Source organism: Crotalus tigris, unplaced genomic scaffold (genome assembly GCF_016545835.1).
Source record: "Crotalus tigris isolate CLP2741 ecotype Arizona unplaced genomic scaffold, ASM1654583v1 scf7180000024409.848292, whole genome shotgun sequence".
Classification (NCBI taxonomy): domain Eukaryota; kingdom Metazoa; phylum Chordata; class Lepidosauria; order Squamata; family Viperidae; genus Crotalus; species Crotalus tigris.
This window is the reverse complement of record NW_024100576.1, coordinates 101490-116100: the sequence shown is the minus strand read 5'-3', so window position 1 is coordinate 116100 and position 14611 is coordinate 101490. Positions and strand designations below refer to the sequence as shown.

General features: G+C 35.9%; 1 protein-coding gene across 14 annotated transcripts in view; it reads right to left on the bottom strand.

Moving 5' to 3' along the window:
* The window catches only part of PRR5L (proline rich 5 like), a 73369-nt gene that overhangs the window by 13132 nt on the left and 45626 nt on the right, over positions 1–14611 (bottom strand). For all 14 annotated transcript variants that reach the window (XM_039329722.1, XM_039329721.1, XM_039329714.1 and 11 more), the window contains 2 exons: positions 8395–8452; positions 3069–3160 (listed from right to left, as the gene is read on the bottom strand). In XM_039329722.1, coding sequence (XP_039185656.1) covers positions 3069–3160; positions 8395–8452 — 150 coding nt within the window. The remainder of the gene's footprint in view (positions 1–3068; positions 3161–8394; positions 8453–14611) is intronic.

The following is a 14611-nucleotide window of genomic DNA, read 5'->3' as shown; positions in this document are numbered from 1 at the left end:
ATAAATGTATGTTAATCATCAATTCATAATAGGGTTAATGATACAACTAACAAGTTCATCAAAATGCAAAGCAAGAACACAAGCCAAAGGCTCTGAAGTTGGAGAGTTCCTGTTTTTAAAAAGGGCTGCTCTTCTTAAGATTCAAAGGGTGTGGTTATGGGCAAATAAATGGAGCAGGACTTGCAAAAAGAAGGGAATGAAATTTCTACAGAAACAGATATGTGAGCTTCTCAGCTTGACCTAACCTTTGCTGTATTACAACCAACCTACTGTGCAAATTTAAAAAAATAACCAAGAAGGAACATCTCAGCAAATAAGTATCCACAATCCAGCAACATTAAGAATACAGATATGTGTTCATCTGCAGGGGAACAGTGCAAGAACTATCCATACCTATCAATTTATGGCAAGATGATAACAAATTTTGTTTGCCTGGCTCTTCACTTTTAACTATATTAAACCTTTACTGATATATTTATTTTGAGGGAAATGTTCTGTTACAATTAATTGGCTTTTCTTTCGCTTTTGTCCCAAGTAATTTATATAGAATTGTTAATTTAACCTATACACACTGGTTTATTTTTATAATTTAATCATTGAATTTCATATCATTGTAACATTTGCTGCTATACCCAAGCTACAAGAGAATTTTAGAGCAGCAAATTTCTTTTGTGCTATTTATGCTATTGCTTGTTTATGAAGGAAAAGTGTGAAAGAGAGCACAGTGCATGAAAACATCTCTTATAATATGAAGCTTTTATCCATTTATCTGTACTTTAAGGAACATCTTTCCATTTGTACATAATATTTTGGTTAGATAATCAGCTAAGCTACATCAAATGGAGTCACAGTTGGTTGCAAAGCCAGAAAGACCTCAATTATTTCTCGGTCAAACTGGAGGAAGGTTTCAAGTGGGATGCTACTGAGCTCTGTCTTAGAAAGCGGTACGCTTCACTATGCTTATTTTTATTTATTTAAAACGGAAGGCGCTTGTCTGAACAGTCGTGCAGATAAAAAAGAATCTAGGACAGCATTTTAATCAGCAAAGCAACAGCAATATAATGAGATGAAAAAAAGAATGTAACTTCATATCACATCCATCAAGAGATAACAACTCTGAGTGAATCATTTCCTATAAACATAGTAAAATATATTGTGTTTAACAGATGGCAAAATTTAAGGTAATTCAAAGAAAAACTGTGTTATAATCCATTTAGAATGTGGTAGAGCTGAACAGCACTTCAAAATCATAAAGATGCTTGTGGGTGGACTTGCTGGCTCTCCTTAATTCAAGCATCTTGCCCTGGGACAGATGCTAAAGAAGATTCAGCATTGGACTTTATGATTTAATCTGCCTACAAATGTGACAGATAGAAAAATTGATTTGATTTAAGGTCCCAGTCTTCCTGGGCCTGTAGATATATTTGGAATGTTCAGACCATCTACCAGAAGCTAAATTGATTTTCACCTCATTTGTCCTAATAACCTCTTCTGATTTTCTAATATATTCTCTGCCACTTACATTTGGAGAGTATGCTTTTACACTGCAGCTTCCCGTTTAAAAAATAAAAATGTAAAGCAAAAGGTAAAATCAGATAGGGCAGGGACCCTGGTAGGTCAAAAAGGAATTGAAATACACTCTGGCACCCATGTCCATGGTCATATTTTTAGGAGCCTAGGAGTTAAAGATTTTTCAAATGTGTGCACAGTTCACCTTCCCGTAAAGCCACACATACCTTTTATCATCTGCTGCAAGTATAAAAAGGAGGAATAGGGGAAGGGAATAACAGGAAAAAGAAAAAGAGAGAGAGCATGGGAAATCAAGATTCTTATAGCAAGAAGCAAATATTTACATTCTCCCTAGTAATGTGGAAAACACCACTTTGAAACAAGGTTTGCATAAGGTAGTGATGTTTACCTGTTGATATTTTTGGTCTAGAGGGGGAAAAAATAGCACCAGTTAGTGTTGGATTATTAAAGGGAGGTCTGGAAAAGCATAGAGATAGATTTCCTAAGAATTTCATTCTACAAAAAATCTGTTCCATCAGTAACTTCTCTTGCCTACATAACATTATTTTCTTGGTCTTCTAATTAATTCCCTTTTACTGAGCTCGTTCAGCTCCTCGGGAAGAAAAATATTACCTTTTTTTATCTCAGAATGCCAAAATAATTACTGCGATAAAAAAAACAGAGAAGTTATTAGTATTCCACTTGTTTCAAATATAAAAGTGGTTTGTGTAAAAGGTGGTGCAACAGTGAGGATTGTTAACTATGGCACACAAATACTTGGGCTTATGGGACAGTGGGTTGAGCCAATTTAGTCAGAGGCCAATATAAACACATTTTATGAATTTCTCTGCTTCTAGGGGAACAGACAGTTCTAGAATCAGAAAATGGGAGGGGGGATTTTAGCTTGTAATATGCTACCTCTATATCTACCTCAAAGAACCTTATCAAAGTATCTGGCTGCCTCTTTACAAATCATCATTTGAAATTCAAGAGTCAACCAGGGAAATTAGATTTCTTTCCTATTCTTCTACTCAAGTACAATGGTAAGGAAAAAAGGCTATAATGAAGATGATCAAAGAATTCAGAGAAAAGCTGATGAAGAAAGTACAAAATCTTGTCCTTGAGGAAGCCAGGCCAGCTTGGCTGGGAATTTTGTTATTATAATATACCTGGAAGGGGTCAGATTGAAGACATTTATCATTAGTATATTGTCCAATTACAATGTTTTCTGGGTGGTTAAAATAAAATGCATCATTAATAATAGATATTGAGCTGTACATTAACAATTACAGAAGACATTGATCCAGAATAACTTATCCTTTAACATAGTGTAAATTTATAATTATTGGGTAACAGGGTTTGTGGCTTAAATAAGTCAAGAGTTTTATAACCATATTAACAGCAGGACAAACAGGTTTAACAGCAGTTCTGGTGAAATGTGATTCTTAAAGTTTAAAATTGTTTTCTTTTACTGATTAAGTTTCATGTCTCCCTTCAACTACAGAGTAGGTTTGAAATGTTTTCTCTGCCCTGTTGAGCTTAAATTTGACTAGATTTACCTGAACAGGGTAAAATATAGCCTGTAGTGTGGGAAGAGTTTCTGTGAAGAAGTGATCCCAAGTTTCAGATAATACATAGATACGATCTTCTCCTAAAACAAATACAATGAACGTTAGGAAACTTTCAAGAAACATGTTGTTATTAGGTACACAACTCTCATTTCCAAGTACAAATTAAGTCCATACATTGCTTGGCTTCGTGAGATTACTGGAGGTGGCTAGGTCTCTTCTAGCTAAGGAGCAGAGGCCCAGATAAGTGGTAGCACCTAGCCATGCTTGGGTGATCTTGAAAAGCTAACTAGGATTGGACCTGGTTGATACCTGGATGGGAGACCTCCAGGAATACTAGTTTGGGATTAGCCTGAGAAATAGGAAAAACAAAACCAGGAAATAAGCAAGGACAAACCACTTCCATCTGGTGGCCAAGATAACCACATGGATGTGCTCACATAGTCACTAGAAGCTTAACACAGGATGTCTCCTCCTTTATCCAAATACTGGCTAATTTTGCACAAAGGGACACTCAGCTACAATTGGAATGATGACTGCAATGTTTTCTATGGAGCTGCCTTTAAGGACTTCCTGGATGCTGCAACTGGTGCAGAACTTAGCTGCCATGTATGGTGAGTAAAAACCACCAGAGCCACCCAACACTTGTTTTGCAGGTCTTTCACTAGTTTCCGATAGATTTCTGAGTACAATTCAGAATGCTGGGTTTAACCTATAAAGCCCTTTATGACATAGAGTCTGGATGTCTGCAGAACTAGTTAAGGTAGAACTAACCTATCTGATCTGTTTGCTCCAAATGGGTAAAAGTACCTCTTCCCCAGGTAAGATCAGAAGAGCAAGAAGAAGGGCATTATAGTTTTGGGAACATGTCCTATATTATAGAAGAAGTGACCTGTGGAAACTGAACGGGACCATCCCTGGCAGTTTTCCAGAGGACTTTAATGGCTAAGCACTTCCATATAACATTTAATTATTTAGAAATGTTGCAAATTGTTTATTTCCAGGTATCTTTTGGGGTAGGGTAGGTTTTATAGCATTATCTTTCTAAGATTTTTATGCACTTTGTACCTTGACAAAAATTTGCATGAAACTGATAATATAAAAATTCTGTACATGCATAAATTATAACACATGGCAATTATGCCAACTTTCTATTTGTCTTCCTTCCAAAATAAAATAATGTATTGACTTTTTTGAAAGATAATCAGTATTCCATAATGCCTCAGGCTAAGGTCATATGAAAGTTATAAAAATGTTTTATTTAAAAAGGAAAAAAATATGCTTAATAAAAAGCCCATTGTTTAGACTTCATTAACCTTTAACTAAAAGAATGTGGGCCTTCTCCCAGAAAAAGAGAGAGAGAGAGAGAGAGAGAGAGAGAGAGAGGGAGAGGGAGAGAGAGAGAAATAACAGTAATAATTTAGCAGGCTTCAACTTTCAGAGCATTTTTTAAATTGTTCATTCCAAAGGAAGAGAATCTACAAGGTGTCCCGCTCCTCTCTATTTAAAGAATATTTCAGTATCCACAAAAGATTCAGTAATAGAAATTTTAATATTCTATTTCCAGTTGTAAATATATCAATTAATGAGACACATACTTATATGAAGGGTATAAAGTCACTGGAAACCAGAAGTCCCATTTTATAAGAGGAGCTGGTAAGACTGGAAGAACTTTGTCCAATGAGCCTATATTTCATATAATCCTATTACAATAAGATCATCTGCAGGCTAAACATGGAGGGGGGGTTATGAACACAAAACCTATTCCCACCTACATCCTGAACTTGAGAGCACGTTTTCAAGGGACCTTCTGCTTGCTGTTTCTTGAACACAACCATAAATCTCAAATTGGTTAGGAATCCTATGTTATCATGGTTCTCCACATACAGTGGCTTTTATTTATGATTGATTGAATATGAATAGAATCTTTATTCAATTTCCAATGCAGAAAGATCAAGGCTAGAGATGCTGGCTGTACAGTAATCCTAACAAGAGCTGCTGAATATATGTTCAGATGTCAACAAAGCAGTAGTTTAATACTACATTAAGAATGCAGATTGGAAAAATCAGTCAAATAGAATGCATCCCTTACATTTTTACTAATATAATTCTACATAATAGCATCAAAAAACACTGTACTTGATCTATCCATAAGGCTGCTCTTTCTCAAAACTTTTTCTTGACCAGTTAAGAAAATACCCACTAGTGAGTATGCATTAATATTTCAAAAGCCATTAAACAGGATTTCCTCTAGCCTTTTTTAGCAACTCTTAACTGAAGTGAGGAGAAAATCTGTGATGAGCATTTGTGCATGCAATTATGGAACACTATAATTCCACCCAGATAAATGCAATTAGCTTCTCTTTAAACCTTGTTACCATCTTATCCCCATACATACTGTATGGTTAAGAATACTTCTCTGTCTGCTCACTCTACCTCTCAGAGCTAGTTATAAAGTAAAACATCCATTCAAAATTCTTTGGAGACTGGTCAGATCCTCTTCCAATGAAGTCAGATCCTAGCATGTTAATTGTGTCTTTATATTCATTTCTGAAATCATAATACAGTACTACTTGGATCACATCAATTCATTCAACTCTTTAAAGTTATAACCTGTCTTCAGAATTCTGGTTGTTGCAGTTTCCAATATTCCCTGACAGCTTTCTACAAGCAAAGTCAGTGGGGAAACCAGCAGGAAATCAGAAATAGCTCCTGCTGCTTTTTTGCTCACTCACACTCTACACCACCTTGCCAACAGCACTTCCACCACAGCACACACAGTCCATAGGGCCTGCCCATGGCACCCACTCACACTCCAAAGCACCAGTCTAAGGTATTACCCACGTCCCTACAGCATCTGCACACCTGCCTATGCTCCAGTGTGATTGCTCACAGCACCCTACCACCTACCTGCAGCTCTCATCTGACAGCCTGGGACTCTTGAATCTTCCCATTAAAGACCCATGTGGTCCTACAGTTAAATAGCAACTGGGACTGAGGAATTGCCATTGCTACATGATTCATTCATGTGATATCATGCTTTACAACTGCATCACTTACAATGGAAATTTCAGTTCGAATTGTCATTGTAACCCAAGGACTACCTGTAACATACATTGCAGGGTGAACTGGATTTTAGCAGGATTTGCAGTTAAATTGTGGTAAAACAAGACAAAACTATTTTTAAGCATGATGCACCATCACTACAAATATAACTCCTTTGGTCTAAATATCTTACAAATATTTTTCAGGTCCCATGCCAATGAAACCAACGATCATATTTTTTTTTTCAGTATTTATGGAACTGAAGAATCACTTGATTTTCTCCCAAATTAAATTTCAACAGCCACAAATGGCACCAACTGAATTTTCCACATAGTTGAGTGATTCAGAAATTTACCATTGAAGAATTGCCAAACTCAGCTTTTATTTCCAATTTAGAAGCACAAATTTCTGGCTGCTGTATTGTCACGGCCTAAGACCCAGATGAGCACACACTCCAAATAACTGTGAGCTCACATTGCAACACTATAGGCAGATGTTATTCATTGCTATTAGATTTGTTTCCAAATAAGGACTCATGGAATTGTAGTTTTAGCAGCCTATGTCCCACTGAATTGTAATAAAATTTTATTTAAAAAAATTAAACTAAGATTGTAAAAATCTCTCTCAAAGGAAAACTAATTTTCTGACTTTAATTAGAAATTATTTTGAGTTTTAATTTAACAATATCGTTGACAGATTCTAGAGCTGTCACATCACATCTGCTTTTTAACGTCTAGCTAAGAGTGTCTCTGGTCTTTAAAAAAAGTTCTAAAAATATTGCATGCAATTTTTACAACATCTGCAAAACTCTATTTTCTTTTCTTTTCTTTTGAATCCAGAAAAACAGTAAACCAGAAAGCTTATACTGGTGAAGAAACAGGTGCAACAATTGAAATTTATCTGGTCAGAAGTCTGAATAGTTTTGTGGTTAAGAAACTAGGATAGATTTATTTCTCCATAAGTTCCTGCTTCCTTTTGAGCTATTAGAGACCAACATCACTTCCTGGCAGACTGGCAACTGAAAACTGTTATGGCCTAGATCAGAGGTCCCCAACCTTTTAAATACCAGGGACCAGTTCCGTGGAGAGAAGGTTTTTTGTGGAATGGAGGGGGCATGGTTCCATGTACTGCCTGCATCCCGTGGATAGGGATTTGCTTGTTTGCACGGACCAGTTTCTGGCATGCCACAGACCGGTGCCAGTTCACAGACCAGTGGTTGGGGACCTCTGGCCTAGGTAACATTCTCCCATGTACTTTATGTCAATCTAAGATAAGGCTACATTTCATGAAAACCAGGACCCTGCCCCAATCTTTTTGGAATTAACTTTCAAATGAATAACAGAGTTGGAAGGGACTTGGAGGTCTTCTAGTCCAGGGGTCCCCAACCTATTTGTAAGCGGGCATGTGAGTGGCAGGACAGCTCATCTTGCACAAACATAGCTCAACATGTGCAAGTCAAGCTGTGTGTGCATGTGTGTGCATGCTGGCCCACTGCTTCTGCATGTTGAGCTGCACCCGCGCCAGCCCACCATTCATGCAGCCCGCTCTCTTCCCCCCCCAGGCTGCCAACCCATTAAGGTTAGGGACCACTGTTCTAGTCCAACATGCTGCAATAGTTTCCAAACTTTTCACTATAATCAAAAAGTTGATAGTGACAGACCACCACAACATATCCACAATGTTTCAGTTGTACTCATCAGGATCAATTGGAAAAATCACACGGAACATAATAAAAGATTTCTGATGCAGATTGAGAATTATAGGCATAACGTAACTGATCCCAGTCTATAATGTTCAAGCATAAGCCATGCTTTCCCTGCAGAAATATAATCAATGCTTAATAGTCTTTCATAACAATATTGATTTGATAGTGAAGTTGACTACAGCCATTTGCTAGACATCTTTCACCATCAATTGGTCATTGATGGTACATGTATACAGATAAATGCTGCCATATGATCATTTGCATGATGCTCATATAACATGGCAAGCTATCTCTTCTTTTTTCACAAATGGTGTTGATAAATGGAGGTTTAAAGCATGCTTTTCAATTAGAAAGGTATTTTCTTCTCTGTTCCAAATCACTTCTATTCAATGCTATTATTATGACTTCATTGTGGTGCTTATACACATTAGGACTTGGGGATATTTAGACATGTCATTCTGATATGTTGGTTTTTCCCCGAATTCATCTTAGCAACTTCAGAAGATGATTCACAAAGCTTTCTGGGAATTCAGAGCCTTCCCCAAAGTTGTCAATTTCTATACTTGCCTTCACAAAACTTAACTTTTTCTTCTACGTATAGCAAACCTTTTGCAAGAAGCTGATTCTGCCAAAAAGAAAAAAAAAAAGATTGGATTTTCACAAATTCAAAGATACAAATGATGCTTTCAATTTTTACAAAAGTTATTTCAAATATATTTATCCAATCTACTGAACAAGCAACATATTTTTAAAACCCCTCTTAGTTTTATATCAAGTACATCAAAACACACATGCCCAATGAAAGTTTTACATGCTCTAGCTGTAATATCTCAATTCCCAATCAGACTCATTTCTTTTCTGCCCAAACCATTTTCAGGTTGGATTTTATTGCTATTATTGTGCCGTAAGCATTGTATTGCATTTTAACATTATATTTATATTTTACTTTCAGCTCTGGAAAGTCTCAAAGAGCATGCATTTCCAGGTTGCCAAATACATGTGGAAAATACATGCAAAGAAAGTTTTCCTGCATATGATCAGTCTCTGTTCTGCTTCCTGTATGTTCAATCACATGGCATATCTCAGCTGCAAATACCTTGGTGATCCAATGCCGTAAAGACATTCACTGATGGAAGAAAATAACTGAACTAAATTCTTATGAAATTAGAACAGAGACTATTCTGTCTGGTTCTGCACTGTATAGAATTTAAAAGGACAACACAATATTATAAATGCTATATTGGTTTTCCAGTGTGTTAAGAATTAGTACACAACTAGGACTTGTAACACACTGCATGAAGGAATGCCCCTATTTGTTATCAGCCATTTTATTTTATTGTTTATATTTTATTTTATTTTATTTTATTCCATTTTATTGTTCTACCTTTTTCAGGTGATGGCTCCAGTCCAATTGTATATCTGCCCACTGAATCTGTCTGTACTTTGGAATCTCCCCTTAAAGTAGGGAATTTCCTAAAAATGTTTTGTACAATTAAAACCTTTGGGGCTGCCCCCAGGCACAACTCCTTCTTGTATCAATTGTGTTATATACGAACTGACACTTCTGAACTTCAAAAAATAGTAGGAATGAGTCAATGTTGACTCTCTATTTCACATCATCAGTGCATGCTGCACTCTGCAAAACTTTATTTTTTTTAAAAAAAAGGTACACCTCATATTTTTGTTTGTTTTTTTAAAAAAGGAAACAAATGAAAAAGCTGTTTAAATAACAATTTTGTTTCCTTTATATTTAATGCAGAAGTTATAATAATCAGTTTAATGGAATGTATGGCCTTTCATGAAATATCATTTTATTTACAAGATTTCTGATCATTAAACATATTTCAACATTTAGTCATTGTTGAAGAATATGCTGAAAATCCACATTCACAGAGATGTGCTGAAGGAAAAAGAAGCCATACTGTCAGTTCCCTGTGAACTTTCAGTGAAATTTGTGGATTATTTTAATATATGCTTATGATGAGATCTACCAACATTTCCTATTCATTTTTCATTAGAAAATAAATAGATCTAAAACCCATTAAAAAGCTTTTGGACCTCAGAATAACTCACAGAACATCTTCAATAGTTAACACTGTTATTCTGCAGAATTTGCTTTAAGAATATTCACACAGATCTCCCAAGGAACTGGCAACCTGAGGTTTGCTGGCAGGGAGAATGAATGAGAGATGAAGCTAAGAAAACACGGTCTAAGTATTATTATTATCATCAAATTTATTTGCTGCCTATCTCTAGGTAGCTCACAACCATAAAATAGGAAGAAATAAAAAGAAAGTTTAAATAAAGGGAAAGTAAAAGAGAATAATAAAATAATAAAAATAATATATAACAATAATATATAACAATAATAAAAACAATTAAACAAACAAGGAAAAAGAAAACTAAGAAAACACATCAATATGACAAGTAAAAAAAGATGAGTGGGTGGGGAGCAGAGAGGGGAAGGGAGGCGGAGGCGGCTGTCAATCTAGCAGCCAGCTCCAGAACTCCCCACTGGATTCCCGGGCCAATTTCCAGAGCCAGATCTCTAGGCTTTTATGGAAAGATAGGAGATTGGAGGCAGATCTTATCCTGGAGGGCAGGATGTTCCAAAGGGCAGGTGCTGCGGCAAGGGAGGCCCTTCTTCTGAATCCTGACAGTCAGAGTTCTTTGACTGACAGGATCTGCAGTAGGCCCTCACTGCCAACTTGAATAGGATGGGCTGATCTTAACAGGATTATGGTTCATCAGGTAGCCTGGCCCTATGCCATTAAAGGCTTTAAAGGTCACATCCGGCACCTTGAACTGTACTCAAAAGCAGACCGGAAGCCAGTGTAATTTGCCTGTGTACTACAATACTTATGATCATGGAATTGGGGAACTGCTCAGCCCATCAAGTCCAACTCCCTGCTCAGTGCAAAAAAAAACAAAAACGAAAAACCCAAATTAAACATCCCTGACAGAGACTTACTCAGCTTCTGCTTACCATTAAATCAGAAATGTTTAATAAGAAAGATATGTCTCTAGGTAATTGATTCTAATTTCAAGTTACTGTTAAGATGTTTTTCCTAACATTCAATGGGAATCTGTCTTCTTGCCCTCTGGGATAATATAAAGTAGTAATATTTTATATAATAATCACTAAGGTGCCCTCTGGACTCAGAATTCCTAGACAAAGTGGTCATAAGAATTCAAGGAATTAAAATCCTACACATCTGGATGCACCAATTTGGGGAAGCCTTGAGGCAGGAGGTTATGCATGCAGACAGAATTTTATGTAATAAAATATACACACGGTTATGAGCAATCCTTCCACTGTGAAAAAGAGGCAGATGAATCATATCAGCAGTTTTAAGTAACTATTCCTCTAACATTTATGGGGAGTGTTTCAAGAGATGGATGTACTCCACTGCCTACAATTTACCTATACTGTATGCACATGGAATAATTCACAACTATCAAGAATAGTTGTGAATTCCTTATCTGATGGAAAATAATTGGCCGACAAGGGAACTTTGTGCAAGCAAGCACACAGAGGAACAGTGAACAAAACAGAAAATTTGTCAGCAGTCGTAATATTATGTTCAATTACCCAAGCAACTATTTTCCTGCAAACTCAGAACAAGCCAAAAGAAAAAGAATGCAGGCAAAAAATACACAAATGGTCTAAATATATAGCAATCATGGAGAAGAAGTTATTCTCATTTTAAGTAATGCATCAATGCCCCTGCAGTGCTTCCTTCCCAAGAAGCTACATTTTGAAAGCCTGGAAAAACTATGCCAACCCAATTAAAATTACTCAATAGAGACTATGTTTAAAATAATCCATGCTTTGTTTTAATATGGTGCATGGAAGTCTGAGGCCCTTTTTAACAGAAGGCCTTTCTCTGTATTACTTAGAAGTTTAGCAATTACTTCAGATTCAATAAATATATCTTTGGGCAAAAGTAAGCAATCATCTTCTCACATTTCTCAAAATGTTAGAATAAACAATTACTCATGTTATTCTCACAAACCATGCCATGTATTATATTCTCCCTCCTCTTCCCTCTGTAATAACTTATGAACTTGGTTAAAGATATTGGAAAACAAAGTATCTCGAATTAAAAATCCAGACTGAAGAAGAATCATAACACAAAGAAAAGTTTGAGAAGCTACAAGGGAATATAAGGGCTCATCTACCAGAATTTAAACATAAAACAGTAACTTGTTAAAGGTACACATCATGTTAAGTCATAGTTTTGTTTCTTTGTTTCAACTAAATCTGATTTGTGAACCTAGAAACTATGGCTTAGATATGGTATGGTTAACTGACATATTGAATAAACCTTTTCTGCATCGTATGAGAAAAGCACATCTTCCTTCCCCTGTCCTGACCACTTTCTACAGGGAGAAGATCAAGAGCATCCTGTCATATAGCATCACTGCTTTAGACAGGAAGGCAGTGCAGAGAGTGGTGAGAATGGCCGAAAAGATCATTGGCTGTTCCCTCCCTCCCATCCAGGACATAGCACAGAAAGGTTGCTTGAGCAGGGTCCATAAGATTATCTGGGACGTTACACATCCTCTTCACAACCTGTTTTCCTTGTTACATTCTGGGAGGAGGCTTTGTAGTATCCAAAGCAGAACATCCACATTCAGCCATAGTTTCATTCCATACAGCATTAACCTTGTGAACTCTCAAGCTTCCTCCTTCCGTTATATATTCAAGATGGACAATATTTAATATTTATTTGCTTTGTATATGTAGGAGTGTGGGTCTATAATATGTTGTATATAGTATATTTTAGGTGTGTGTCATGTATGTGTTTCACTTTGAGAGCGGGCAACTAAATTTCATTTTTGATGTGTGCCATTGTACCCACAGTAAAATGACAATAAAGGTTATCTTATCTTATTTTATCTTATCTTATCTATCTTATATTTGGTTATTATGACTCAAAATCAAACCATGGACCAGTAATTTTAAATAAACTATGATGGCTACAACTCCAAACTTATGGTACGTTCTTTTCCCTTTATCTGCAAAAGCTCCAAACTTATACTTATAGCCATATACCATGGTTTACTTATTACATCATTTCACATTGCCTAATATTCCACAATTTTAGTCAATTTATTGCTATCTGAGGTCAAGTATTATCTTTTCATTAGACCTATTATATCTGTGTAAGATCTGGGTTTTGTACTCTTTGTTCCCAGAAGAGTGTAGAAGAAAATATTAGGGTTGATGTTCTGAATGAGCTCAAACTTCAGCCTAGCTCTATTGATCCATTTCCATTATTTTTATGCTCAAAAAAGAACTAATAATATTTCTAAACATTGGCCATTTTTACACAGAATGATAACCAGAATTCTGGAGAATCTTCACTGTAAATGAGCTGCTGATATATCTTGTTCATTAATTATGTTTTATTCCTCCCAATTAATACAAGAGGTCAAACAAATCCCATCCCTTTAGCACATTCCTGCATCAGAAATGTTGGCTTTATCTCACTGCTTACAAGCCAGGATTCCTTTCTCATTTACAACTTATGGCTTGTATGGAGACCAACAGCCAAACATCTCTAGTCCAACTGATGTGCCAATAAATCATTCTAGATTTATTTAACAATTCAAGCTAGCAGAAGGAGTGAATAAGTTGAAATTCACCAGCATGCCATTCATCATAAGCCATGATTTTCAAAAGTGTTGATTTATTGTTCAATGTCTATCCTACTATTGTTTTAGGTGACTTATTTTTTTAAAAAAAAATCTAGAAGTAAGCAGAGCCTAAATTACAGAAACAAGTCATTGGGGGAAGTAACAATTTTTTTTCTTCCCCCTTAAATGCCATTACCAACACCAAAATCAAGTGCTTGTAACCCACAATCTTGCCAATTAAATTTGTCTCTCACTAATCAATCTACTAAAACATTCATTTATTAATTTGCTATCATGACATTCATCTGACCTGAATAGGACTGGTTTAAATCTGTACTACAAAATGGCACGCTACAAGATATTGCCTGGAATTACAATCTCCAGTTATTTTTATTTCATATTTAACAAGAATTAGGCTTGGGTAAGTTTATGAATTTTATAGGGTTTTTTTCTGTTCCTCAAACAAGAATAAAATACAGTGAAATTCAGTGTGTGTGTGTGTGTGTGTGAAAACTTTGTGCCAATTGTTTATGTATATATTGTACAAACTATATAAATATAACCTTTGAGCCAGTATTTTATAGATTATTGCTGTTACAAGAAATGCATTTAATAGTGTACTCTGAAATTGAGCATAAAGAATAAATTATAAGTTTGTCTTTTTAGAAATCCTTATGGCTACTTCTGGGAAATCTAACAAGTTCCCAATATAGAGGTGGGCGAAAGAAACATCCTATTCATATTTTGGTTTCAGAAGTTTCATTTTCACTAATGAAGCTGTTTTATACAGCCATGAATTTGTGCACACATTTTTTTGGACTCTTACAGATAACAAGACCCAAACTTTTTCTGTGGTTAAATTTAAGGGCTGTTTATCAGTTAAAAGGTACATAATAATTTCATTCTGACTCATGCATTTCCTCACCTCCAGTGTTTGAATTATTGTTGCTCTGCAGACTATTCAGATTTCAAAAAGCAATGCTACGTTCCCTGAAAGGTTTAATAAATAAGATTTCTGCTCGCTGTTTCAAAGCCACAACCACAACATATTTTAAAGCATGCTGGAACTATGTGGGTTGACAGCTTATCTAACATGCATTCCACATTGAATTGCCAAGAATGGGAATTTGCACTGCATATG